At 52.7% G+C, this 25013-nt stretch overlaps 4 protein-coding genes across 13 annotated transcripts; all 4 read left to right on the top strand.

Annotated features, from left to right (window-relative positions):
• Positions 1–3185: 3185 nt before the first annotated feature.
• aurkaip1 (aurora kinase A interacting protein 1) lies at positions 3186–4999 on the top strand. 2 transcript variants are annotated; one of them, XM_037246360.1, is made up of 4 exons: positions 3186–3313; positions 3640–3754; positions 4064–4446; positions 4601–4999. In XM_037246360.1, the coding sequence occupies exons 2-4, from the start codon at positions 3703–3705 to the stop codon at positions 4715–4717; spliced, it is 552 nt and encodes a 183-aa protein (XP_037102255.1). In that variant the 5' UTR covers positions 3186–3313; positions 3640–3702; the 3' UTR covers positions 4718–4999. The 2 variants fall into 2 exon arrangements, with proteins under 2 accessions (XP_037102255.1, XP_037102254.1); XM_037246359.1 differs by having other exon boundaries at positions 4052–4446.
• A 137-nt stretch (positions 5000–5136) lies between these two features.
• On the top strand, positions 5137–10113 carry LOC119119725 (matrix remodeling-associated protein 8-like). Its single transcript, XM_037246288.1, has 10 exons — positions 5137–5336; positions 6144–6170; positions 6273–6575; positions 6751–6852; positions 7023–7484; positions 8653–8811; positions 8882–8912; positions 8990–9069; positions 9478–9531; positions 9607–10113. Exons 1-10 carry the CDS (start codon positions 5306–5308, stop codon positions 9630–9632), a joined length of 1275 nt encoding a protein of 424 aa, XP_037102183.1. The 5' UTR covers positions 5137–5305; the 3' UTR covers positions 9633–10113.
• Positions 10114–10563: 450 nt separating this feature from the next.
• On the top strand, positions 10564–21201 carry dvl1a (dishevelled segment polarity protein 1a). 3 transcript variants are annotated; one of them, XM_037246228.1, is made up of 15 exons: positions 10564–11033; positions 13003–13072; positions 13373–13497; positions 15517–15635; positions 15748–15886; positions 15949–16042; positions 16125–16194; positions 16445–16584; positions 17059–17135; positions 17461–17528; positions 17611–17916; positions 18231–18398; positions 18491–18706; positions 19740–19778; positions 20388–20504. In XM_037246228.1, exons 1-14 carry the CDS (start codon positions 10864–10866, stop codon positions 19742–19744), a joined length of 1767 nt encoding a protein of 588 aa, XP_037102123.1. In that variant the 5' UTR covers positions 10564–10863; the 3' UTR covers positions 19745–19778; positions 20388–20504. The 3 variants fall into 3 exon arrangements, with proteins under 3 accessions (XP_037102123.1, XP_037102122.1, XP_037102121.1); XM_037246227.1 differs by lacking the exon at positions 19740–19778 and having other exon boundaries at positions 10864–11033; positions 17611–17688; positions 17782–17916; positions 20388–20770; XM_037246226.1 differs by lacking the exon at positions 19740–19778 and having other exon boundaries at positions 10864–11033; positions 20388–21201.
• Positions 21202–21708: 507 nt separating this feature from the next.
• On the top strand, positions 21709–24875 carry LOC119119732. Of its 7 annotated transcripts, none has more exons than XR_005097381.1 (6): positions 21709–22343; positions 22658–22966; positions 23033–23074; positions 23183–23905; positions 23981–24344; positions 24429–24463. XR_005097381.1 is itself a non-coding variant. In XM_037246307.1 (6 exons), the coding sequence occupies exons 1-6, from the start codon at positions 22274–22276 to the stop codon at positions 24541–24543; spliced, it is 1011 nt and encodes a 336-aa protein (XP_037102202.1). In that variant the 5' UTR covers positions 21709–22273; the 3' UTR covers positions 24544–24875. The 7 variants fall into 7 exon arrangements, 5 of the variants coding, with proteins under 5 accessions (XP_037102202.1, XP_037102201.1, XP_037102203.1 ...); XR_005097382.1 differs by having other exon boundaries at positions 23180–23905; XM_037246307.1 differs by having other exon boundaries at positions 23183–23293; positions 24429–24875.
• The last annotated feature ends 138 nt before the right edge of the window (positions 24876–25013 follow it).

Here is a 25013-nt window from a genome sequence, read left to right as displayed (position 1 = left end):
CCACGTGTGTACAAGGCAGACGGCTGGGTTGACCTTTGACCCAAAGAGGAGCCACACGCGCACTTGATTATAATCAAGTGCATAAAGCGTCTTCGCTCAGGTGGTCCCGGGATGCATTCTAGTCACTCGGATCACAGCTAAAAGAGAGCGGAGGACGGCCCACCGGCCTCGTAGCCCGAATGTCCACAACGTCCTGTCCTCCTTCAAGCAACATCTGTCTCTGGGCTCACGGTGAGCTCGCTGGCTGCTTTAAACAGGCTCCAAACATCCAGCCAACCTTTTTTTTTCCTCGCTCGCTGGCATCGTCACAGAATTTCAGTCCGACTGCTGATTTGTGGGCGTGAAATCGTAAATCACGCGCAACCCTGGGTCGAATAGGCACCGAGCGAGCGAGCGAGCGCAAAGGCTCCGACTGCAACCCGTAGACGGGCATCGGCGCAATGTGGCAACGTAACGCGACGCCTAAAAATACAACGTTGTCCTCTGGGGACAGAGGAGCCAGCCTCATTACACGCCGAGTGCGTGCCAACACCAGCAACCATTTCTTGTTGAGTAACGTTAGATCTGGCCTGCCAGGCCAGAAGCCTGAGGAATGATTGGCCGCCTCTCAGAGGAGGTGTCGGAGCCCAATGAAGGATGGATGCACGGAGCGCTCGTAAAGATGCCAGGCACGACGAGCCTTTTCGGACAGCGACCCGGTTTGTCCGGCCACCGCAAGACGCCATTGGAAATGGAAGGCGGCGGCGGCGGCGGGCAGCTTTAATTCAAGAGCCTCGGTAACATACTCAATGGCCGTACGGGAATGACGAGCTCGCCGTTGTCCAAAGAACAGAAGCGCTGGCTAAAGTTGCTTTCATGCGAAGGCCCGCACCAAGATCCCAAGCTGCGCTGGGTGGAGGCAAAAGTTGAATCATTGGGTCACTTGCTACGAATGATACAAATATTCTCTGACCTTTTGTGTTTGACAACAAACTTGAACTGGGAGCTTAGAGACTCTTTTTGAAAAGAAAAAAAAAAAAAGTTCACTTGGAAGCGGACAACAAGTACACGACGGTGGGTTATCTTAGTCAGAGAGGGAAGCGCTGACTGTGTGCTTCTGTTCTTGGACTTTGATTGCCATTGCTAGTTGCAGCACCACCTGCCTGCCATCATTTGTAAGTTGCAACCCAAATGATCTGAGCCGCATCACGTCTCGTGTCACGTCTCGTGTCACGTCTGTCACCGCCGCCGGAGCCTTCTACTGTAAAGGCTGCTTGCTTTGGATTCAACATCCAGCTAGATGTATTCACGCTGCGTGATTGACGTTGCTACTGCACTTGCTCGTTGGGTTGTGCGTTTGTGAGACTTGAGGCTGAGTGTGGCGAGTGTGCGTGTGTGCAGGCAGGTCTCAGGCAGCCACGCAGGCAGGCAGGCAGGTTGCAGGCAGGTTGCAGGCAGGCCACCTATGAAGTGTGAGCCAAAGGGCTGTGAGCAGGAGCCAACTCAGTCACACACATTGGCTTTTCATGAACACTCTGGCTTGACTGGGCAACTGCGCCCCTTCTCTTGCTGCCAGAGAATGTCTTCTCCGCGCAGAACTTGCCGGCAGTCGCCGTCCGAACAAGTGCGAGTCTTGGGCACGACGGCCTTTTCATTGAATTTGAGGCCGTTGCCAAAGTGGGGGCAGCTGCGGCTTTGGGCACTTTTGCGTCCACGCAGATCGGCAGATAGTGTCAGCGTGTAGGCTCCACGCAGAGATCTTATTCGAGGGAGCGCAATAGAGAAATGGGTGGGTGGAGATTTGGACAGTAAGCTCCCCAGAGGGAGCTGCAGCTGGCTCCTGTTAGCCACAGGCGTATAGAAATCAAAGGCACGCATGCGCTGGGAGGTACGGCAATCTCACCTGGTGGCCACCCGCTCTAGCGGCTTCCCAACCCGGCAGACAAAAAGGGGCTCGGACAGAGTTGCATTCAGCCAAGACCCAAATGTGACGTGCATTTTCAAATCATCGGAGCGAGCGTGTGCTGCGGAGTTGCCCTCAAACTAGCCAAAATGGCGCTCTGTTATCAGCGCCTCGAATTCTGGCCGTAATGACGCTCAAGCACGACGACGGTGTCAAAGGAGTAAAATCACATTGAAGGCAATTTTGCACGCTCAGAGGAGGCGCCGCCGCCGCCGCAACTTTCTGCTCCAAATGTCGGTGAGGTCAAAGCTTGCGCATCCTGGCCAACAGGGCGTGTCTGGAAGAAGCCCCGTGAAGATCCCTCCCTCCCGCTAGGCTTCAATTTCCTGCCATCTTCTGTCTCCACTTCAGCTCGGGCGCTTCAATGGCTTCCCGTCGTCGCCGAGCTTTTCTGGCAAATGGACCAGCTGGCTAAGTGAGGGAGGACACAAGTGTTCCTTGCAGCATGGTTGACACCCCGCTTGAACTGGGATTGCCCCGTGGAAAACTGGGATTGCCCCGTGGAATGCCGTGCAGTGGAACGAGACCAGCAGAGACTGGCATGTCCTTGGCAGGAGAACCTCATTCCCTCCCATCACCCACTGTCAAGAGTGAATTGTTGCCCACGTGTTGGTCAAGAGTGATTTGTTGCGTCTGGCTGGCTGGCTGGCTAGCCATCAATCAGCCAAGACACGGACGGACGGAGCCATGATGTTATGATTGGGAGTGGACTTTGTGATACGTTGCAAACAACGTCTAGAATTTGAAAGGAAGTTGGTTTTATCAGAAGATGATGTTCCTCACAAAGATTAAAAAAGGCGCTCCTGTCCTGTGGCAGTGACTCATCGTCCGAGAAGTAAACACTTTCTTCCAGATAACTGCAGTGAAATAATACTTTTCGTCAATACAAAGTACGTACTATATAGTGCGCCTCTGCGGCCTGACTCCACTCTGTCGTATCTCTTTCTTCTGAAGCCGTAATACAAGGCACTGTGGAAAAAAAATCCGTGAAGCAGCAAGGGCGTGAAAGGTGAACCGTGATATAGCGAGGGATTACTGCATTTCTGTCGAAAAAATAATTGAAGTGTGTGGTCAGATCACAGAGTGATACTATTTCAAACAACAAACCTAAAGAATTCAGTGGTGAAAGTATTTGTATATGACTAAATTATATTGGTTTTGTATGAAGTCTTCACTTATGGTCTGTAAGCCATCCGGAGGGTGGCGGTAATGTGCTATAGTCGGCGTCGGCCGTTAAATGACAAGGAAGAAGAAGGAGCCGCGCGAGCCCGGTAAGCGGAAGTACGTCCAATTTGTGCGACACCGAGCGGAAGTGGACGCCCGGTGTTGTGTCACATTGGAAACGCTCTTCAGACTCATCGATCGTTTGAGGTAAAGTCAATTCTTCGGTGCTCAACTGCTCCAGGAGAAGCGGTCCGGTCGCCTCCGCTTTCGCTCGAAAAGAGAAGAGCACTTGATCTCTCGCCAGCGTCCTTTGTTAGCGCGTTAGCATTAGCGTGCACGTCTCGTGGAATCGGGCGAAATGAGCGCACTCGAGTTGAGGTGAGCTCCATCGGTCTACCCAAAGGCAAGACGTAGCCGCATCAAAACAGACTTTGACGCGTCCGTTTTGTTTTGTTTTGTTTGTGACGCTACGAGACGTCAAGAGAATGTGTTTCGATGTTGCGAGCGTGCACATAACGATGAGCATTCCACAGGACATTGGCATGGCAACCCACTCCTGATGACTTGGCAGGCAGGCTGTTGATGCTCTCCGAACGATGTTGACCTCCAAACTCCTCCCTCGTCTTCGTCTGCTGCACAGGACCATTTGTAAGTATGAAGGGCGTGCGTTTGCTGCGCTGCGCTGCGCTGCACCCACCGCATGTGTGCATATTCATGCGGCATTTATTTGCTAATATCGCCTACGGCGGCAATCACGATGAGCCGGGGTTTTTGCACGCTTGCCGTCATGCTCTAAGTTGTGTGGGGAGTATCTTCAACACGTCACGTCGCCCGAGAGACGACTTTGTATGAAAGTCCTTGCTTCTTTGCGCGTTGAATGGATTTCCAATATTTCGCGACCATCTTGTGACTTCTGTAGCTAACCAACTGTATTCTGATGCGTCCTTTGCCACGGAGGTGTCGCAGGTGGCAGTGCGCAGCCGGCACTTCTGGCGTCCGCCCGCCCCCTCGGCAGCAGGGCGCCGCGTTACACCACAGCGGCCGACAACCGCCATCCGCCTCGATGGCTCCGAGCGGAGCCGGAACCGGACGAGATGCTGGTACCCCGTAAGCTGTGCGTGAGTCCTCTGGAAACGTGGCTCTCGCTGCGCTACTCTCTTCCTCCCCTGCCGCAGCGGGAGCTGCCAGTTCTTGAGGAGGACGTCGATGCGCCCCTCGCTTGCAAAAACGTCCTGGAGATCCGGCGCCGCAAAATGAACCGGCACAAGTACAAGAAGCTGTTGAAACGGACCAAATTCCTCCGGAGGAGAGTGCGGGAGAGCAGGGGCAGAAAGAAGCAGGTACGTTCTGCCAGATCGGTTCGGTTGACGGCAAAAAGCTTTGGGGCTCTTCTCGATTTCATCGGGGGGAATGAAAATTCACTCGAAATCCAACCGTGTCATGTGAGAGAATTTTTTGTGGAGAAATTTCAACAAGATTGTTTTGTTTGTGCAGAAACGTTTTGAGAAGGACCTGAAACGGATTTGGATGCGCGCTGGGCTGAAGAAGGCGCCAGAGGGATGGAACACGCCCAAGCTCTTCATAAGACAACACGGAAACCGAAGAAACTGAGAGCCTTTTGACCTCACGCGAGATAAACAACTTGCTCTCCGTGGTCCCGGTCGTCTTGTTTTCATCATCGTCAGCGTCATGATTTGAAATCAAATCACAAGTGCAGTCAGTCTGCTCTTGTTCCGGTTTTTGTTGAACACCGGGCGCAGTTCCTCTTCGATGCTGTAGGTGGCACTGCCGCCAAGCGAAGAATGCCCACCGCGATGACTACAACCCCCTCCCTCCCTCCCTCTTTCTGCGGTCTAGACATTCTTGCTGGGAGAATTAAAGTGGTGAAACACGTGTGAACGTGTGATTGTTCAAAAGTGAGGGGTGGGGGTTAATCCACCGGAATCGCTGTCAACCAGCCTGATTTGGAGCAAAAGGAGAAAACAAGCATCCCCCGCTCGTGAGTTTTGCCCGGTGTTGGGTTTCAGGGGCTGCGGGGCGGGGCGAGGCGAGCAGTCGGCAGCCCATCCAGACGTGTGCAGGGCAGGCCATCCAACCGTCCGTCCACTCAGACGACCAGAACAAGTACCGTACGGTCCACTCCAGTCGCTCCGTGGTGACCTACTTGATTTGCTAACTTTTGTCCCATCCGAGCCAGACATGCACGTCGTCTTTGTGACTCTGCTGCCAGGTAAGCTTCTTGTTGTTCTTTCAAAAGAATGGGTTCGGCTTAGTCACACATTCCGTTCATCCACCGACTGTATTTTGCTCTGGAAAGATGCTCAATCTTTGTTAGGAAACACACTTGCGCTTTGCGAAGAGCCACCGCGCCGAAGAAAGTTTCTGCCTCGCCAAAACTATGCAGAATGTTTATGTCGCCGTTAGTTTTGACTAAATAAATGAACTGGGTCAGCGGTACTCCAATCCGAAAGGTTCTTAAGATGGCACAAGACTGGTCGTGAAAGGCACGTTGCCAACAAACATGAGTCGCCTTGGCCAGGGGGATTTTTTTTTTCCTGCTATGGTTTTGGCCCAATGTGTTTCTTGTTAACTTTGGTGTGAGCAGATGGAGGAGTCAGCGTTTTTCAGCAGCCTCCTCATTCACTAACGAGCCTTTCTCAGCGGGAGGATTTCATGATCGGGTCTTAATTGAGCATTTCAAAGAGACCTGCACAACACCGGCTTAGTGTTTAAAGGCAAAAAAAGAAAGACACTGCAATAAACCGTCAACATTTGCAAAAAGTTGACGTCAGCCCAGTGAGGTTCGTAAGTGATTGGAAATATATGGAGGTGGTAAATATAGGACCTCAGCAAAATGGCTGATGTCACGGAAAGTGCATTGGCAGCCTGGTTGTTTTTTGGTTTAGCCTTGGGCGCACACCTAAAGCCACCGAAATGGTCTCCTTTTTGTAGCTTTCGTCACTTTTCTTTGTGCTTCGGGGTTGAGCTGCAACCCCCACTCACATAAGACTAATTGCCCTGTTTTTGTCCGTTTCAGTTGTCGTCGTGCTCTTCCCGCCAGTAGGTGAAGTGTTTTTTTGTTGTTTTTGCCGACAGCTTCCGTTTGTAACCAGCGTCGCGTTTGGCTAAGGCGTGCGTGTGTGTGTGTGTTGGTTTCCGACACCAGCGCGGGCTCAGGGGAGCGGCAACGGCAGGCCGCTCCAAGCCAAGAACATCACGCTGGCCGTCGGCAGCCGGGCCGTCCTGCCTTGCCACAGCCCTCGCGCGCTGTGGACCCAGGACAGACTGAGGGACCGCCAGAGGGTGGTGCACTGGGACGTGATCCGCAACACGCCCAAATACTCGGTGGAGCGCCTCCTGGATATGTCCCCCGCCGCCCGCCCGAGGCTCTACGACAGCGCCAACAAGGGGCGCCTTTCCATTCCGGGCTCGGCGTTCCAAGACGGCAACTTCTCCCTCGTCATCACCAGTAAGACTCGCCGAGCTGTTGTGGCTGGCTTGCAAACGTTGGTTCGTGAGCTAATATGGCATCCGATTGCCCTCGACTCTTGGGAAAGTGCTTTTGAGGCCAAGCCTACACGCCAGTTACAGAACAAGCATGTTTTCACTCCGACGCATGTGTGACCCCTTCTTCCTTCCGCCAGATGTGGTGCAGAGTGACCGAGGAGTGTACACGTGTAATCTGCACCATCACTACTGCCAGAATCAACAATCTGTTCGCATTCAGCTGAACGTGACCAAGTCAGGTGAGTGTCGCCACGGTTGCGAGGGAGGGAGGGAGGCTACACCCTTAACAACGCTGCGACAAGTCATTGTCATTGCTGGAAACAAATAACCCAAAGCAAGCAAGTGGGTCCAATTGAACACGCTTTTAAGGGCGTAGCTTGACCAGGGCGCTTTTCTTGCCGCGCGACAGCGCTCAAGCAGAAGCGTTACTGGGACGGAGAGAAGACGGTGCTGGTGGCCTTGCTGGGCAGCTCGCTGGTGCTGCCGTGCGTCAACCGCCACCCCCTGTGGAGGGACGGGCTCCAGGAGGACCAGCAGCAGGTGGTCCACTGGGACTTCCAGCCCCCGGGCGTGCGTCCCGACAGAGCCGAGCGCCTGGTGGACCTCTACGCTTCGGGAGAGCGGCGGGATTACGGGCCGCTGGTGGCCCGCAACAAGATGAGCGTGGCCGACGACGCCTTTCGCCTCGGCGACTTCTCGCTGTCCATTTCCGACTTGCGGCCGCTCGATCGAGGCCTCTACTCCTGCCACCTGCACCACCACTACTGCGGCCTGCACGAGAGACGCGTCTTTCGACTCACCGTGGTACCTTGGCTAGCCACGGAGCCCACCGCGGCTTCGGAGGCCTTCCCCGACGACCGACCGGAACCAAGTAAGCCCGTCGCAACTCAAAGAGACTGACGAGTCACTTTTGAGAATCGTGTGTGGAAACACTGAGAGGCGATGCGACAGATACTTGGCTCCGCTTTTGCGAAGGGTGTAGCCGGGCCATGGCGCCAATTCTGATTTTCACGACGGACGGGGCAAGCCGCACCGCGCAAACGGGCCGACTCGGATTCTCTAAAGGGAATGAGAAGGGTCGCTTTGAGTGGCAAAGATTGTGGCCTCTCCCGCAGCGGAGCAGCCCTCCCTCTCTCAGATCCGCCAACTGGCCAAATCGTCACCATCGTGGGATTGATGCCGCTCGCAAAAGTACCTTAAACTGTTTTGCGCTGGGTGGCTGGGGGAGAAAAAGCTTTGACAGTGGCTTTGTGTCCTTTGCCAGTGGCTTTGTGTCCTTTGCCGTTCGTTCAATTTGGCAAGGTTGTCTTGTCTTCGGTGTGACCGTCTGCAGCTTTTTCTTGTGAGGAAGGTTGACCACGCTTGTTGGTTGCGTCCAAAGCCCCGCTGCTCACTCGTGTTTATCAGAGCAGCTGGGTCCTGCCTGCGGGGGCGGGAGCATACCGGATGCGCTCAGAGTCCAGCATGCAGTTTCTCCCATGGCTTTGCCTTGGCTCCAATTCTTATTGAAATGATTGGCGCCCCGCCCCGCCTGCACTTTGACGCCAACCTAGTAGTCAACGCGGACGAGGGCCGAGTGCGCATTCCAAACGCATGAGAGCTCGCTCTCAGGACATAGTCCTTCTTGGACCTTACGTTCTATTGACCTCTTTTGCTACTGCCTTCCACCAACGTAGAAAACGGTGAATCAAAAAGCGACAGGCAGACAGAGCGCATGAGAGAATTTGTCCCTTCTCGCACTTTTCCTCTCGGCTGTGGTCAGCCTGTCTTTTTTTTTTTTTTCCCCTCGAGGATGGAAAAAAGGGGTCTGGAAGTCATTACTGGCGACATGAATCCCGTGCGCTTTACTTTTCCTCTCTCTGACTTTGAAAAAGGGGAAATGGGACAAGGAGAATCCTTGAAGGGGTTAAGTCACCCTTTTGTTTTGTTTCCACGCGGCGGGCGGGCCCGCAATATTCTGGAAGGATGGGGACCAGCGTCTAGAGCAGGCATTGCGCCGGTCCACCCGTCAAGACTCAAGTATTGACGTATCTTCGCAGGAATCAAAGACGTTGACAGTCCTCATGTGGTCAACGTCATCCTCCCGGAGCATCGGAGCCATGTGGTTCAGCACGTGGGCTACTTCCTGGCGGCCTTCCTGCTTCTGGCCTTCGTCGGAGTCGCAATCCTCGCGCTGACTCGTCGGCGCAAAAAGAGAGGTGTCCTGTTTAGTTGGCGGCTAGCGTACAGCGCCAAACACCCTTTTGATTCTTTCGACATTCCTTGCAGGCCTGGCATACCACCTGGGCAGATATGACGAGTAAGAGCCACGCAAAAGCAAATGTTGCTAAATGCGATGCGTTTGTGGGGGAGAAAAACTCTTTGATGTCTTTGCAGGAGAAACGTCATCTATGAAGGTGAACGCTCGTCGGACTGCACGGAGCTGAAGAGCCGCGACCCAGAGCCGTCGAGTTCAGGTAGTAGATTGCGTCCACTCTGCCAACGTGGAAAAGGAAACTCCTGACTTTGTGTGTGTGTGTGTGTGTGTGTGTGTGTGTGTGTGTGTGTGTGTGTGTGTGTGTGTGTGTGTGTGTGTGTGTGTGTGTGTGTGTGTGTGTGTGTGTGTGTGTGTGTGTGTGTGTGTGTGTGTGTGTGTGTGTGTGTGTGTGTGTGTGTGTGTGTGTGTGTGTGTGTGTGTGTGTGTGTGTGTGTGTGTGTGTGTGTGTGTGTGTGTGTGTGTGTGTGTGTGTGTGTGTGTGTGTGTGCGCGCGCGTGCGTGCGTGCGTGCGTGCGTGTGTGTGTGTTGATGCACGCGCGCGCGTGCGTGCGTGCGTGCGTGTGTGTGTGTGTGTTGATGCACGCACGCACGCACGCACGCTGCACAGATTACAAAAACAACCTCCTGAAAGAGCGAGACATGAGCAAAGACTGCAACAAGGGTAAGCGGCCAGAGGAGGCCGAGCAGTTGGCTTGCCACACGAATTAACGTGCGTGTGCGTTCTGTCCTCATGCAGACTTTGATGGCAAGCTGTGGAAGTGAGGAGCTCGGGACACGCTGCTGCTGGCAGGACCAGGGCAAACGCCGCCCAAGGGGGACGAAATGACAACCGAGCAACACGGCACGTAGCTTTGACTTTTTTTGGATTTGATCACGTTTATTCACTTTTATTTGCCATTTTGAGGTGGCATGCCCCCCCCCAAATGTTTTCTGGCGTGGATTAGGTGTCATGTGCATGCATACGGCGCTCAAAGGTCTTTTCATATGACAATAGTTGCTTTTGCACCCTTTGTTTTTTGTTGCATACATTCTGCTGTATTGTTATTTGCAAACCAATGTTCACTGTATACGGACTAGGTCGCCAAATGTTGTGGCACATTACTTTCCTAACTTGTTTTTATATTTCTAAATTCGTTTCCAATGTGTAAAAAAACCAAAAAACAATCGTAAACCATAGACTTTTGGAATCGATTTATCCAAACAATGACAGTATTAATAAATAAATACATAAGACACAAAGAAAGCTTGGGGTGAAAAATCCATAACTGCAAGCCATGTTCCCCGACCGACACTGTTCTATGAACACGACTTGCGGCAACACGACAATGACTTTGAAAACGGCTCATTTTCACCAATGAATCATTACAGAACATTTGAGGGTGGGGGCCTTTTTTTTCCCCTGTGAAAAGTAAATCCCAGTCGCCTCGTCGTATTTACGCGACACCGGGGCTGGGCTGGGGGTATGTCTTGTCTGGAGTGCAGTTAAGCTCCTCCGGCATTTGATGACCAATATTTGGAACCTCACACCCATGTATTTGGTATGAAGATTTGAAATACAAATGAACGAGGGCGTGGTGGTGTCAAACGATTGACAAATGAAGGTCGTCCACACCCAATATGGCGGCGACGCGGGCCGCATCCATCTCACCGCTCTTCCGCCGCCTAGCGTGCGCGACCAGTCCCCGAAAGCGCCACTCGGTGGCAGCAGCGCGTCGCCAGCGAAGCGAGCGAACGTTCCTCCCAGCAGCGAATGGCAAGGATGTGGATGTGGATGTGGACGGTCCCTTCCTGTTTGACAGCCCGCGGTGGAGCAGAAAGACGGCCAACATGTCCGAGTCCACGCGGGGCTCGTCCCCGAAGCGGACGCTCGTTTACTAGCGCGTGCTGCTCGTTCTGCTGCCTGTAAGCGGAGCGGCGGCCGCGGCGGCAGCCCACAGTTGTTGCCGTTCTCTTGCGGTGTGCCTCTGTCAATGCTCGCCCTCCTCTCGGTCTCATGGCGGAGACCAAAATCATTTATCACATCGACGAGGAGGAGACTCCCTATCTGGTCAAATTGGCGGTTTCTCCGGACAAAGTCACCTTAGCCGATTTCAAAAATGTGCTCAGCAACCGACCCGTGCACAGCTACAAATTCTTCTTCAAATCGATGGACCAGGATTTCGGGTGAGTGTCGTTGTGCTTGTTGTTGTGCCGATTGTCTGATTGCCGGGAGCAGCGCGTGCGTGCGGGCGGGCAGGCGCGCGCGCGCGCGCGGGTTCGCACGCTTCCTGGCACCTGCTCGTTATTCCCGGCCGGCCAGTGCGCCGTGGACGAGCCAGGGAGACGAGTGTTCGAGCTCAGACCAGATCCGTCCGGTGGCCTTCGAATCACGCACGCGCGCTCGCTCGCGCGCACACTCACTCACGTTCGTTGCGGCGTCATGTCTGCAGGTGAACAGTCGGCTTCCTTATTATTCTGCTTTGTGTCGCGATTGATTCTATCCGTCAATCTTGAATGTGTTCCATGGCCCCTCCGTACAATATCGATTCTCACTCACCGTCCAAGAGCCGTATCAAACATTCCATCTTTCATTTGAACGGACTGGATTCTCTCTCGCCGTGATCATGTCTGCATTGGCTGGCTGGCACTTGGCGTCCACAAGAGTGAGCGCGGCGACTAATATTAGACCGCCCGTATTGTCATTGGACTGGACTGGACTGGACTGGACTGGATTAGCAGCCCGTAGCGGTTTGCATTTGAATCTTTGTCTCCAAAAGCATTGACGTTTGCTTTGTCGGACACGGAATCGTCCTCGGGCGGGCGTGAGTGCCCTGCCATTGACCGGCGACCAGTCCGGGGTGTACTGCCGCCCAAAGGGGTCGCTTCCAACTCATCCGTGACCCGAAACAGGAATGACAGGAGAGAACATGCCTTCTTTTTGCTCGTCTCTCCTTTCAAACAGCATCCCTCCCGAATGGTCCGCCAAGCCCCGATAAGAAATGTATTTTGTAAAAAGTCAGGAAGCATGCTCTCTCAAACATTGTCAACTATAATTCATGAGAAATGTGTTGCAGGCAAAAAACACTTTTTTCAAAACCACTTTAGTGTAGTTTGCCCGCCTTGGGTGCACGCAGAGGCTACGGAAATGTGCGATGTCCACTTTGCCTTTCGATCCGACAATAGCACCAGGAAAGCCATCTGAAAGCGAGGGCCCGCTCTATGTCATGTTTGGATTGACGCCGAGCGGCCTGGTTCTGATGGCCGAGCCGCCTGGTTGTGATGGCCGAGCGGCCCGGTTCCGATCACGGCGGGCGAACGGCCCTGTTCTGATGGCGGCGTGTGCTGTTGTTTATCTGAGGGCCTCCGCTTGACTGACTGACTGCGGCCTCCAGCGCTTTTTGGGCAAGTGCTATCCAGAGGCTCTCTCTCTCTCCCTCTCGGCGCTCGAACGGAGGCCGCTCCGAGCGCATTCGGGCCTCTGAGAACGCCGGGACGGTCCGGCGACAGAAAGGAGAGGGCGGCAGGCTGCTGAGCCAAGGAGGAGAAGCGCAAATGGGTTGCGCTTGCAGACGCTGTTTGAAATGGAAATGAGCATCCGGTGGACCCCCTGCCGCGCTGCAGGCAGCCATTTTCTCCCGGCGCCATTTTTCTCCGCGCTTTGAGGGAGGAAGGCTTCCTCAGAATGGAATCGAGGCTTCGCTGAACTGGCTGCGCTGATTTGCGCCCGATTCGTACCGGACGCTATCCACGTTTCACGAGCCGAAGCCCGTCGAGCCTCACTGATCCGTTACAAGCGCTACTCATCACAGATTCGTGATGAGTCTCCGCTCCAACAGCAAATTTGGACCATACCAGAAATTCCCACGCGGACCGGTCAATCATTGACACCGTTCCGGTAAGAGGAAGCGACTTGCCGCAGCACGTCATCAGCTTTGCCGTTGAACTTTGTCCCGGCGGGTCAACGGTTAACCACAAGGACGAAACCTTTTTTTGCGTTGCCGTCCGTCCAAGGTGCCAGCGCACATCATCAGACGGCTCCAGGTTCTTTTTGTATCCAACAAAATGGAGCGGCTACGCTAATGGAGCTGTCTTTCAATGACGTCATCCTCGTTCCGGATGCGCCCTGACCTTGTGCTTCTTTGCCCCTCCGTAGGGTCGTCAAAGAGGAGATTTCCGACGACAACGCCAAGCTGCCTTGCTTCAACGGCAGGGTGGTGTCCTGGGTAAGTCTGACGATATGCAAACGCGGGCACCGCAATGCAAATGAGGACGGCGCCATGCAAATGCGGCTCAGCTCCACTGCAAGTGCGTTTAGGTTGGGCTGCTTCATTAGATCCGCGTGAGACCTTGGCAACCTATATTTGTCCCTCCCTCCCTTACTTGCTTGTCATGAGCGGCGTCATCTTCACTTGTCAAAACAATGAGCATGTTGATGCGTTTAAAGACGCTCACGCTTCATCTCACACACACACACACGACCACTGTCAAAAGTGTCGAACTGCTGCTTTGCGTCCGTTCGCTAGTTGGTGCTGGCGGAGAGCGCTCACTCTGATGGAGGATCCCAGTGCACAGAGAGCAACCCGGAGCTGCTGCCGCCTCCTCTGGAAAGAACTGGCGGCATCGGTGACTCCCGGCCCCCTTCCTTCCAGTGAGTAGGCCCGTCCGTCACCCACCGCTTGTCATCGTCGGTGTCCCTTTTGACTGCGCAGAGATGTATGTACGGTGGGAGGGAGGGAGGGCGGCAGGAAAAGCTGCTCGGCGCCGATGCGTGAACGTGCCGCGTACGTGCCAGGGGTCAACTGTGCTCCAGGGCCGCTTTTTGATCCCTGCTCGCTGGCTCTCTCGGCTCCTCTTTGTACAAATGCAGTTGCGGTGTTCTTCTTTATCTGCAGCCAGTCATTGAGTAGCATTCGATACTCAGAGCACTCATCCATGTGTGCTGGCTGCCACATGGAAAAGGAAAGAAAAGAGAAAAGAAAAAAATGCTGTGACCTGATCAAGTACTCCTCTTCCCAAAATAGACCTTTTTGGGGGGGAAAAAATAGGGCTATTTTGAGAACATTTTTTCCCCCCCGAACGTTTTTTCAAGATAAAAGTAGACTCTGTTTTTTTATTTGAGGGCGTGACAGAAGGATGCCAAACGATGGTAAAGAAAGTTAGACGCCCGTATGAAGAGAGGCCTCCGTGGCCCCGTGTGGGAGGGGCATTTTGACATTCGCTCCTTCAAATGAGGTCTTTGTAATTCCTCCACCATGTTGCACTTCACCTCCAGCGGCGTGGCCAAAATGCAGCCCAGCATACGCAACCCAGAATCCAGGGGAACGCCCCGCCATGGTGGGTGGGGCACGTGGGAAAGGAGAGCGACGCATGCAGTCAGTCAGGTAGCTGGCCGGCCACTGCATGCAGTCTGCAGTCAGTCAGGCAGCTGGCCGGCTGGCCACCGCATGCATGCAGTCTGCAAGCAGGCAGCTGGCCGGCCGGCCACCGCATGCAGTCTGCGGGCGGGCCCCTCTCGAGTCACCAGCCCTTGGAATGGTTTTCTCTCCTTTGCGCCCCGATTGCCGTCGTCCTTGGCACATGCCGGAGCATTCCCTAGGCAGCCCGATGAGCAATACCTGGAGAATACGGCGCCGAATATAGCCCGTTGTTGCCATGGCAGGCCCGAGGCTCTATATTGAGAACAAGCAATAAATGTCCTGAGCGAGCGGTACGTCTTAATCCTGCCTTTGGCTCGAGATTGCTCTCTGCTGGCCTGTCCAAACATCATCTTGTCCTCCCGATTTGATTGGTCCCAGCCAGCTGGAGTTCGGACCACTGCCTCCATGCGGTGCAATGTGACACGATGAAGCCTTTTTCCTTTTCCTCTTTGAGTCAGCAGAGCAAATGATGAAATGAACTCATCCTCGCCGTAGCCTGCCTTTCCCGCTCTCCCTAGATATGATGACCGCTTCATTTGCCTTTTGTGCCTTATTCACGGCATTCCTGCCATGTGCAGGTTGCTAATCCCGATGAGCACACATGAAAAGCAGTCATCTCCGTTTCCCAAGAGGGAGGGAGGGAGGGAGGGAGGGAGGGAGGGAGGGGGCAGACATTTGCAGCAAGCAAAGGGGCTGGCGGATTTGAAAAAAGGGCTTTTTGCATTTGTTCACAGCTGCAGTTTAGCCTTGAATCATGTCGCTCCAGATCTGGAAGCGGCCGTGGCCTCACGGCCGGCGGCCAGATGCGGCTCGTAGTCCTGAGCCCCGCTCGACGTTGCGACGTGACGTGCGCCTCGCCGGCGGCGTCCATCTTGGGCTCACGGCCGCCCGTCCTTGCCGAGCGTTAACTCACGTTATGCGTGCTTGCGGAAGAAACACGTTTGCCAAAGTGGACGCGCGGCTTCGGCAAAGCCCCTCGACCCATAAGCCTCTCTGACAGAATAACAATTCCCGCAGACCCCCCCGGTCTGCCATTCTGCACGTCGCATCTCACTTCACTTTGAAAGCGGAAGCCTCCGGCCGGCCTTTCCACGGGTCTCGCCAGAAAAAGGCGGCTATCCGGCCTGACTGTTGGTCACCCCGGAAAAGGCGTCACCTTTCGGCCGGAGCGCTGCATTTGAAACGCGTACCTCATATTACGTGCAGAACCACAAATGTCTGCTGCCAACCGGACTTTTTCCCGATCGCAGTGCCAACGCGGTGAGCAGTCGCGACGGCGCCGATCCCGAGACGGGCACCGAGTCCCTCCTCAGTCACCGGCGTGAGCGGGAAAGGGAGCGCGCGCGGAGGAGAGCTCGGGAAAGCCAGCGTAAGTATACGACAAACCGGACCGGGCGGGCGAGCGTTTGCTATTTGGGGGGCGCGGCACGGTCCGTCGGCCGGGCGCTCTCAACGCCCACCCGTCTCCCGCTCGTTCCCAGTCCCTCGCATCAACGGCCACACCAAATCGGAGCGCGCGGCCAGGGACTCGGCCGCGGCTTACGACAGCCCCTCGGTGGAGAGCAGCGAGCTGGAGTCCAGCTCCTTCGTCGACAGCGAGGATGACCAAGACGCCAGCAGGTAAGGGCATTTTTTCCTCACTTCCCGCCCGCGCCGTTTACCGAGTTTGTTTTTCCTCTCAGGCTCAGCAGCTCCACAGAGCACAGTAGCTCCTCGCAGCTGATGCGCAGGCACAAGCTCCGCCGGCGCAGGCACAAAGTGGCCAAAATGGACCGGGTGAGTGGCCAAATTGGCTCCGGTCGTCGGCCACGCGCGCAGGGCCGTCACGCTCGCTCCCTCCCTCCCTCTGCCCTCGCAGTCTTCATCGTTCAGCAGCATCACCGACTCCACCATGAGCCTCAACATTATCACCGTCACGCTCAACATGGGTGAGTGAGTGAGCTTCACGCGGGCTCAAAGGTAACGTGCTGGACGCAACATCTTTGATGGCTGGCCACGCCCATTTGCCACCCATCGTTGACTTCCAGCTACTTCCTGGCATCCATCCGCAAACTATCGGCGCAGAAGCGTGCGAGCTGTGATGCGTCCATTTTCTTGACTATATTGGCTTCCTTGAATTAAAGTTCAAAATAGCTCCTTTTGCACTCGCTGAAGCTCGTTCTTTGTTCCGGCCACCAGAGAAGTACAACTTTCTGGGCATCAGCATCGTGGGTCAGAGTAACGACCGAGGCGACGGCGGCATCTACATCGGCTCCATCATGAAGGGAGGAGCCGTGGCCGCCGACGGCAGGATCGAACCCGGCGACATGCTCCTGCAGGTACCGTGCCGGCGTATGAAAAGAGAGCATCTGGTTTCATTTCAGAAGCGCAATGGTGGCTCCTTCCATTTTGCGTCTTTCCATGTTGCCGTGCATGGGTCTTCATTGCTCTTTTTGACGAGCGTTCAATTGTAAAGCAATCCAACCGCGCGCGCACTTTTCTTCGCGGCCACTAGAGGGCTGTTTTGAGTCAAGAATGAGAAGAAGGCTGCTGTTTAAAAAAAACAACAACAAAAACAAGAAGAAGGCTGCTGTTTAAAAAAAATATATATGCATACCATACATATACGTAGGTATTTATGTCTAAAAAAGACAGCTCTCAGATTATGCGATGCATTTTTTGGGCTTCGTGTCAAACGAATTGCCACTTACTATGTAATCGGTATGGGAAGAATGCGGTGCGGGGGGGGATCCGGTGAGTTGATATTGTTCCGCCAGTCGTCAGTTAGCGAGCTCTGCCGTCTCTTTCTTCAGGTGAATGACGTCAACTTTGAGAATATGAGCAACGACGACGCCGTGCGGATTCTGAGAGAGATTGTTTCCAAAACCGGGTAAGAACTCATGCTTCCAAATCTGCTCAAATATGCAACACTTATTTTGCCCAATCACAGTCAAATTCACTGTTTCAAACGCCCTTGAGCTGTTGCAGATAAAGTTCAGATGTTCTAGTAAGTCACGCAAAAGAAAAGCCAATCTCGCTTTTCTATTTCCATCACAAATGGCATTTGAAGAGCGGCGCATCCCCCTTTGGTATCTATCGGCTCCTGTCCAAATTCGGAGTTGTTGAGCTTGTGTCTGAATTGCGGACGTTCGCAAAGAAGAACCGCGCCGACTGACGATGAACTATTCCTGACTGAGCCCGTGTCTCGTTTTCAGTCCAATCAGTCTAACTGTTGCCAAATGTTGGGACCCCTCCCCTCGAAGCTACTTCACCATCCCTCGAGGTAAGACGGCCAGGCGCGTATGAGAATCATCTCAAAAGACGGACGGCGTGGAAAGCAACGCCGTGTTATTGTCTCTGAGCAGCTGAGCCGGTGAGACCCATCGACCCCGCTGCCTGGATTTCGCACACCACTGCCCTGACGGGACCGTATCCCCACTATGGTAACGAGTTAACGGGCCACCGTCGCATCATCGCAGAGCGCACGTTTGGATCGTTTTGTCCTTGTTGTCTTCGTCGTTTTGCCATCTTTGCAGAGTTTGACGACTTGCCTCTATCGACGAGTAAAACCGACATGGCCACCGTCGTCAAGATTATGCAGTTGGCAGACTCTGGCCTGGAGATCCGGGACAGAATGTGGCTAAAGATCACCATTGCCAATGCTGTCATTGGTGAGCAAAAGAAAACTTTCTTCTGTGAACAAACCAGGCCATTTAGTCGTAGCTAGCTAGCTACTTGATATTTGTGGTATACGTTTAGTCTGAGCGAGCTAGCTACTTGGTATTGGCGGCATACATTTAGTCGTAGCCAGCTAGCTACTTGGCATTGGCGGCATACATTCAGTCGTACCTTGCTAGTTACTTGTTATTAGCGGCCTACGCGGAGTCGGAGCTCGCTAGCTACTTGGTATCGGCGACATACACAGAGCGGCGGCGGCAGCAGCAGCAGCTTCACCGTTAGTCTGTGACTTTTCTCACCGCGCCAGGCGCTGACGTGGTGGACTGGCTCTACTCCCGAGTGGAAGGCTTCAAAGACCGGCGGGATGCCAGGAAGTACGCCAGCAGTCTGCTCAAACACGGCTACCTGAGACATACCGTCAACAAGATCACCTTCTCGGAACAGTGCTACTACACCTTCGGGGACCTCTGCCAAAGTAAAGTGTCGATGGCGTGCCGTCCGTCCGTCCGTGGCTGGCGAGATTGCCTGAGCTCACTCGCCTGATCGGCCGCTTGTTTCTTCACTAAGACATGGCCTCGCTCAATTTGAACGAGGGCTCCGGCAGCGGCGGCTCCGAGCAGGACGCTTCGGCCGCGCTCCCCCCCGCCGGCAACCCCTGGCCCATGGGGGGGCAGCCCTTCCCCTGCCCGCCCTTCCCCTCCGCGCCGCCCTGCTTCCCGCCCGGATACTCGGACCCGTGCCACAGCTTCCACAGCGGGAGCGCGGGCAGCCAGCACAGCGAGGGTGAGTGCTCGTGGCGACGTGCCCGCCCGCCGACAAACATTTTTCCAAATCTCGAAGCGGAACGGCGTCTTCTCAACAAATAGTGGGCCTATTTTTCTTTTGGCCACTTTGTTCGGCCACTATCTATCGCTTTATTGATTGACTTGTGCTGTCAACGAAACGACGACCTGCCACATTACGTGGCCACTCTTGAATGTAGGAAAAGGGCACATAGTCTGTCACAAAGTGGAATCCCAAAGGGCTTGCGTTGACAGCAGTTTGGCTCATCCTTCAATCAACAGTCAAGATAAGAAAGAAACACCAAGCAAAACACTGACTTTGCTATCATACTCACGTTGAGAAACACAGTTGAATTTTTATTTATTTTTTTAAACTTGCCGTTAATCATTCACTCCTTCAACGGCATCGCGTCCCACTCTCTAGCGCTACCTTGTGGCATCTTTGAAGCATTACAGATGGAGAAAAAAAAAGAAACAACGCAAATAAGTGACTCTGTGCCAAGGCAACGGTGACTCGGCGGGGGTCCGCTTGACTTTCGAAGCATGCCCGTTTGCGTAATCGAGACCTTTCTCCTCATGTCGCACGCTCTCGCTGTCTGTCTGTCTGTCTGTCTGTCTGTCTGTCTGTCTGCCTGCCGTGTGCATCGAGGCCGTGTGGAATACTGCAGCTCTCCCTCGCTCCCTCCCTTCCTCCCTCCCTTCCTCCCTCCCTCCCTCTTGGTGATGGTGGGTGAAATGCACCATGGACGTACGTATGTACGCACGCCTGTGCCACTGTTGAAATTTGCCCAAAAAAAAAAATCTGCTGTAAGAGAGCTAATGGACTAGCGGCCCACAGGTCGCCCACTTTGTTGAACGGGCCAGCCCATCTGGAATCCATCTTCCCGTTTGTTTGGCACCATATATCACGTGTGTTCCCGGATGGCTGTTCTGGGCTTAGCTTAGTTTAGCTTAGCTTAGCTTAGCCTAGTTTAGCTACCGAGGAAGATGTGTGTAATTGTGTTGTTCCCTCTGTTTCTGCTGGGCAACCGTAGACTGAAGGAGGAGGTAGTCCCAGGACACCGGGGGAACCGGTAAGCCTGCAACAGCCCCCCCCCCAACCACAGTCCAATCCCTCCCTCCCTCTCTCTCCGCCGCTTTCTCCTCCCTCCCTCCTTCCCTCCCTCCCTCCATCCAGCCTTGCTGTCCTCAGTCTGTATGCCTGCCCGTACAGGTCTGTAAAGTGAAAATACACATCTTGCAGACACGCCAAAGAGCGCGTTGAAGTGTCTGCCTAATTTGCAATATCAAAAACAGTTCGTCTCAGGCAATGAAACCATTTCTTTGTCCGGCATCACACGTGGCCAAAATAGAGCAAGCAGCCTAGCGCCTCACTTGGATCTGGATCGGATCCATTTGAATGATGGCGTAGCGGCTGGCAACTACGCTCATGACTAGGTCATATGTTCTATGACGTAGCGGCAAATATGCTCATGACAGTATGTTCTACGTTTCCCAAATGCGTTTTCAGAAAAGTCTTATCGCACGACTACAAATGGCCCGTCCGTCCATCTGCCAGCCTTGTAAAGAGCATTCAAGCGCTCCTGGCAAAAGCTGCGTTGCCGTCCGTCGTCATGGTGTTGTGTTCAGGCACTTTGCATCGCCTTGCCGCTGACGTAGGACCAACTGTGTCTTGTGCACAGGTAGCCGGAGCAGTGGCTCTAACCCCGGCGCAGGCAAGGAGAAGGCTCACAAGTCCGCGTGCGGCGCGTCGGAGGCGGGAGGGAGGCGCGGCAGCCAAATGAGCCATCACAGCCGGGCCCGGTCCAGCGGCAGCCGCTCGCACGGGAGCCGCCCCGCTGCCGCCGCCCCCTCGCCCTTCCCCTGTGCCCGCAGCGAGCCCAGCCAGGCATCCTCCCGCGGCCCCCTGGGCTTGCCGCCGCCCTACTGCCTGGCCCGCCTGGCCCCCAAGGTCGCGCCTCCCGGCAGAGAGCTCTCCAGCTTTCCCCCCGAGCTGACCGCCAGCCGCCAGTCCTTGCAGCACGCCATGGGCAATCCCTGCGAGTTTTTCGTGGACATCATGTGACGGCAAAGGAGACCCGCCAAATGTACGTGTTTGTGAAGTGCTGTTCAATGTGGTGATTGTGCGGAGCGAGGCGGGCGGGCGGTTGGCCTGGGCGGAGCGGTCCTCCGTTCCGTCTCCTGTGAGCGCTTGAATCGAGGCCTGGATCTCAATCCCCAGAGCGTCGACATGGGCGGGCGGCGTCTGTCTGTGCCACACTGTGGCGTCACCCCCTTTTGGGGTCCTCTCCCCATCAAGTCTGCGACGGGGCGGCCCGAAGAAGACATTGTCTCGATTTGTGCCGAGGGCTCTCCTCTCGCTGAATTTTCAAAGAAATGGTCGACACACTGTTTTTGAGCTTATTTATTTGGTCGGTGCCGCGACCACGTCCGCCGCCACCAATGGCCGTCTGTCAATCGGCGGGCGGTTTTGCCTCAAATGTTTGGGCGTCAGACACGTGTGCGTGCGTGCGTGCGTGCGTGCGGTTGGCTTTGCTTGCGAGTGACCATCCAACGGCGTCGCCGCCAACGTGATGCCTCGTGCGCATGCGTAGTCTTCCCAGGAAAGTCCTTGGATGACGACGACGGGGCCCGGTTGTTCACAACTCAATTGTAGCAGCGTGTACTTCTGATTAACTTTGACGGTGCGGTTAACGGACGACGCCACTAACCCACTGAGCAAGTCATGGTGGAAATGATGTGTTTTTTGACGTCGCGGGGCGATGTCCCGTGTGGGCGCAGACAACAATTTGAAATTGCTTGATTTCCTTTCTTCAATGTCGGGCTTTGACGAGATCAAAACTTCATTTATTTGTGCAAAAAGAAAAAAAGGGGTTCAAATGAGCGCGTTCTGAATAACCGGGCCACGTTGTGACACATTTTGTAATCTGCCAAGTTGTCTGTTGACTTTCTTTATTTATTTATTTATTTATTTGGTGACTAATTTTAGCAGCATTTGCCTGTCCGATGACTGGGTGGGTGCGTGCGTGCGTGCGTGCGCCCAAAGAACGCCAGCTTGCTTCCTTTGTGTTTCATTGAACCGCATCAGGCAGGCACTTCCCATCCTTTGAGTCCAAGTGAAACGCCGGGCCGAATCATATTTTGATGAGCACTTTGGCAAGTTGTCTCTCCCTTCCTGCCAGCAGTCTGAAACAACTGTTTCCAATCAACCTTTCTCTTGAATGGGCTTTCTGTACAATCCAAATGTTAATTGTACATAGATATGTATGATATATGATTAAAAAAAATCTCTATGTTGCCACTTTGGGCTAAAGTTTCTGTGAGTGCTATATCAATAAATTTGTACTTTTACTTTGTGCGCAGCATGCGAAGACTAACTGTTGAGTTCTTTCGAGTTCTTCTGTAGCAGCAGCCCGCCCGCCCGCCCACCCACTCTCACAAACGTACTTCCACGTATCACTTGCAAAGATAGAGTCAGTTGTCAGCATAGTAGCCAAACGATGAGGCGCCTCGAGACAGTCTCCTTTTGAATTGGTTGCAAGATGTGGAGGGAGTATCGTCCTCAGTTATGAAGCACTCTTGGAGTGTGCTTTTTCTCTCTATCTTGGCAGTGCTGCATCTCACTTCAAGTGTCAGCTGTAAGTTGCTTTTCTTTGAGTATGATTTTGTTTTGTGTTCTTCGCCCCAAAAAGTCTGTATAAATTCTAACTCTGTCAAGTCCAGATGTGATGATAGAACCTTATTTGTCTTACCTTTATACACAGTCATGGTGGATTAAAAGAATGTGGGCCAGCATGGTGTGTAGTGGTTAACATGTCTTGCAAGTTTGGAATTTGTGACTAGAAGGTCTGAAACTGGGCCACGTTTACATTCACTATACAAAATGTTCCTACTACCGTCTCCTAAATATATGTTTGTGTTAATTCATGTGTTTCTCATTTTCTCTGACCAGATTGTGATGACTGCCTGCAAATCACGGTGGATGACACAATTTACAAGACTCCACTTGGGGAATACTTTGAGATTAAATGTTATATTATCAGCACGGAGCAATTGTCGAACAATGTCGCCTGGTATAAGTTGGAAGGTGACAAATTTGTGCCGGTGACCGTTGACTCTCATATTGAGATCAAATCGGAGAAGTTAAGCAATGTGACAACGATGCTGTTATGTTTCACAAATATACAACAAAGCAATGCAGGTTACTATCGCTGCGAAAGTGGATCGGCCGTAGGACACACCATCAACGTGTCTGTGTATGGTATGTCTTTATACGGTCCTGAATTTAGATTATTACAGACCTTACACACCACCTTTGCTTTTCCAGATAATGACATCATGGCCGACATCTCATTGAGGAATGACACCAGTAAGATTTTTTTTTTTTTCTTCAGCATTCTGTTCATATTTTAAGATGATTATTAGACACTAGCATATACTTTATTCACGGAAATAAAGTGTATTTTTCTGTCAGCAGCTATGTCAAAGGAAGAGATCAGATGGATGTACGTGTACTCCGCTGCAGGCACGATTGCATTTGTCGTCATGGTGATATTTGTTTCTATCATTTCACTGCGACGGTGTAAAGGTGAGGCGTTTTCATCCAGATATCTTTTTGTGTTTACGTGACACAGTTATACTTGTTTTTTTGTGGTTGTCATTTTAATGACATTTTTATTGCATCATTTTATACATCTTTGAGGACTAAACATTTTTAAAGAAATAACACCTAGGCCGACCGACCATCCTACTGTGTTGTCATTGTGGTGATACGAGATGTGGTGATTAAGAGAGCCAACTATCAATCACCTGTTGTGAATTTTGCACTCATGCATCTTTTTTAGAAAACAGCAGGTCATGCAAAAAGTACTGAAATGCACATTGAAAACTTTAGAAAAGTTCACCTCTAAATGTTATATTATTGATATATTTTTTAGTTATTTATTTATTCATTCATTCATTTATCCATGTGTTTGTTTATTGATTTAGTATTTATTTTGTTTGTTTTTATATACATTTTTAGGTCCATCCTGGTATTTCACCCAAAAGCCAAAGATGTACCTCTATACTTGAGAATTGTGTATATGTACTATATTTGGATTTAAATATGAATACATCCACGTTTATAAAGCAAAACATATTTGATCTAATAACATTACATCTCCTTCATGCAGGTCACGCGACCCGAACAGAAACTGAAGTGAGGCATAGTCAATCATCTCCGCAACATAACATTTGGAAATGTGTCTGTCTATTGATTTTTTGGTGTGTGCAGCAAAGCAGAGGCCAACCACAAAGTGTGCCAACCCCCTCCGGCAGCTACATTTACAGCGAGATGAGCGCAGAAGAAGGAAAGCACTCAAAAACAAGCAGCAGAGTGAAAGACGACAGATCCGTCACGTATGCCACTCTCGACCACCAGCCGCTTGCCGCCGCCGCCGCCGGTACTCCCGCGAGACCGAGGAGGCTTCAAGAAGAAAGTTCACACTATGCAGATATACTACTGGACGATCGGCTATGACACATGATGTCATGAAAGTCACCTTTCATCTGCATTCAAGCGAGGGAAATGACTCGTTTCACATCAGCTTCCTCTCACATCCCAAATGGCAATCGTGGTTTTGGACGAATGAGAGGTTGTGGTGAATGGTCTTCTTCCCACTGCTGCAAGGTCGCCATTTCAGGTGACACAGAGACGCATAGAATCCAAAATTTACCTCAAGGTCACACTCGATCGGCGGGGGATCATTGTTGCCACCACAACAACAAAGGCTCATCGTCTTATTTGATTGCTATGACGAGCGGAAGGTGAAGAAGCAAGTACATAGTTGGGTGTGAGTGAGCCTTGCGGTTGATCACGTTTGCATCTGCAAAATCAGCACCTGCACTGCACGCATTGTCACACTTTGATAAATGGTGCTAACTTTTGGTCCTCCGATGCTCATGAATAATTGGCGGTTGGGGCATTCGGAAGAAACGCTTGTCGAGCGAAAACAAAAGCAAAATCAAGAAAATCAATGAAACACTTTCAACGTTGCGGACGGAGTAGCACCAAACTTGAAAGTACATCATTTTCACAACAACAACAACATGTTGGGAACGTCAAGAGCCCATTCAAGCATACAAAAATAGTCTAGTGGCTGGCTCATTTGTTAACGTGACTGGAATGCGGATGTGGGCGGGCGGGCGGGCGGTTATCTTTCTCACGTGAAAGCACGCCATTTTCTCACAGGCACGAGTCATGTGCATTCCAGTTCTTTTAAGTGAACTGAATCTTTAGAATCATTTCACACAAAAGATTCGTTCAA

This window comes from Syngnathus acus, chromosome 2, assembly GCF_901709675.1.
Source record: "Syngnathus acus chromosome 2, fSynAcu1.2, whole genome shotgun sequence".
Classification (NCBI taxonomy): Eukaryota; Metazoa; Chordata; class Actinopteri; order Syngnathiformes; family Syngnathidae; genus Syngnathus; species Syngnathus acus.
Note: the sequence above shows the minus strand (reverse complement) of the source record. Positions and strands in the feature narration are given on the sequence as shown.

Bases quoted from the DNA above. Each gene is read 5' to 3' on its own strand.
- aurkaip1 (XM_037246359.1), top strand. From the start codon at position 3,703: ATGTTGACCTCCAAACTCCTCCCTCGTCTTCGTCTGCTGCACAGGACC. The intron at 3,755-4,051 runs GTAAGTATGAAG...TCTGATGCGTCC, and splicing joins TCTGCTGCACAGGACCATTT to TTTGCCACGGAGGTGTCGCA. The intron at 4,447-4,600 runs GTACGTTCTGCC...TTGTTTGTGCAG, and splicing joins GCAGGGGCAGAAAGAAGCAG to AAACGTTTTGAGAAGGACCT.
- LOC119119725 (XM_037246288.1), top strand. From the start codon at position 5,306: ATGCACGTCGTCTTTGTGACTCTGCTGCCAG. The intron at 5,337-6,143 runs GTAAGCTTCTTG...TGTCCGTTTCAG, and splicing joins CTTTGTGACTCTGCTGCCAG to TTGTCGTCGTGCTCTTCCCG. The intron at 6,853-7,022 runs GTGAGTGTCGCC...GCCGCGCGACAG, and splicing joins GCTGAACGTGACCAAGTCAG to CGCTCAAGCAGAAGCGTTAC.
- dvl1a (XM_037246226.1), top strand. From the start codon at position 10,864: ATGGCGGAGACCAAAATCATTTATCACATCGACGAGGAGGAGACTCCC. The intron at 13,073-13,372 runs GTAAGTCTGACG...TCCGTTCGCTAG, and splicing joins ACGGCAGGGTGGTGTCCTGG to TTGGTGCTGGCGGAGAGCGC. The intron at 17,529-17,610 runs GTAAGACGGCCA...GTCTCTGAGCAG, and splicing joins CTACTTCACCATCCCTCGAG to CTGAGCCGGTGAGACCCATC.
- LOC119119732 (XM_037246304.1), top strand. From the start codon at position 22,274: ATGAAGCACTCTTGGAGTGTGCTTTTTCTCTCTATCTTGGCAGTGCTG. The intron at 23,075-23,179 runs GTAAGATTTTTT...TTTTTCTGTCAG, and splicing joins CTCATTGAGGAATGACACCA to CAGCTATGTCAAAGGAAGAG. The intron at 23,294-23,980 runs GTGAGGCGTTTT...TGGTGTGTGCAG, and splicing joins TTCACTGCGACGGTGTAAAG to CAAAGCAGAGGCCAACCACA.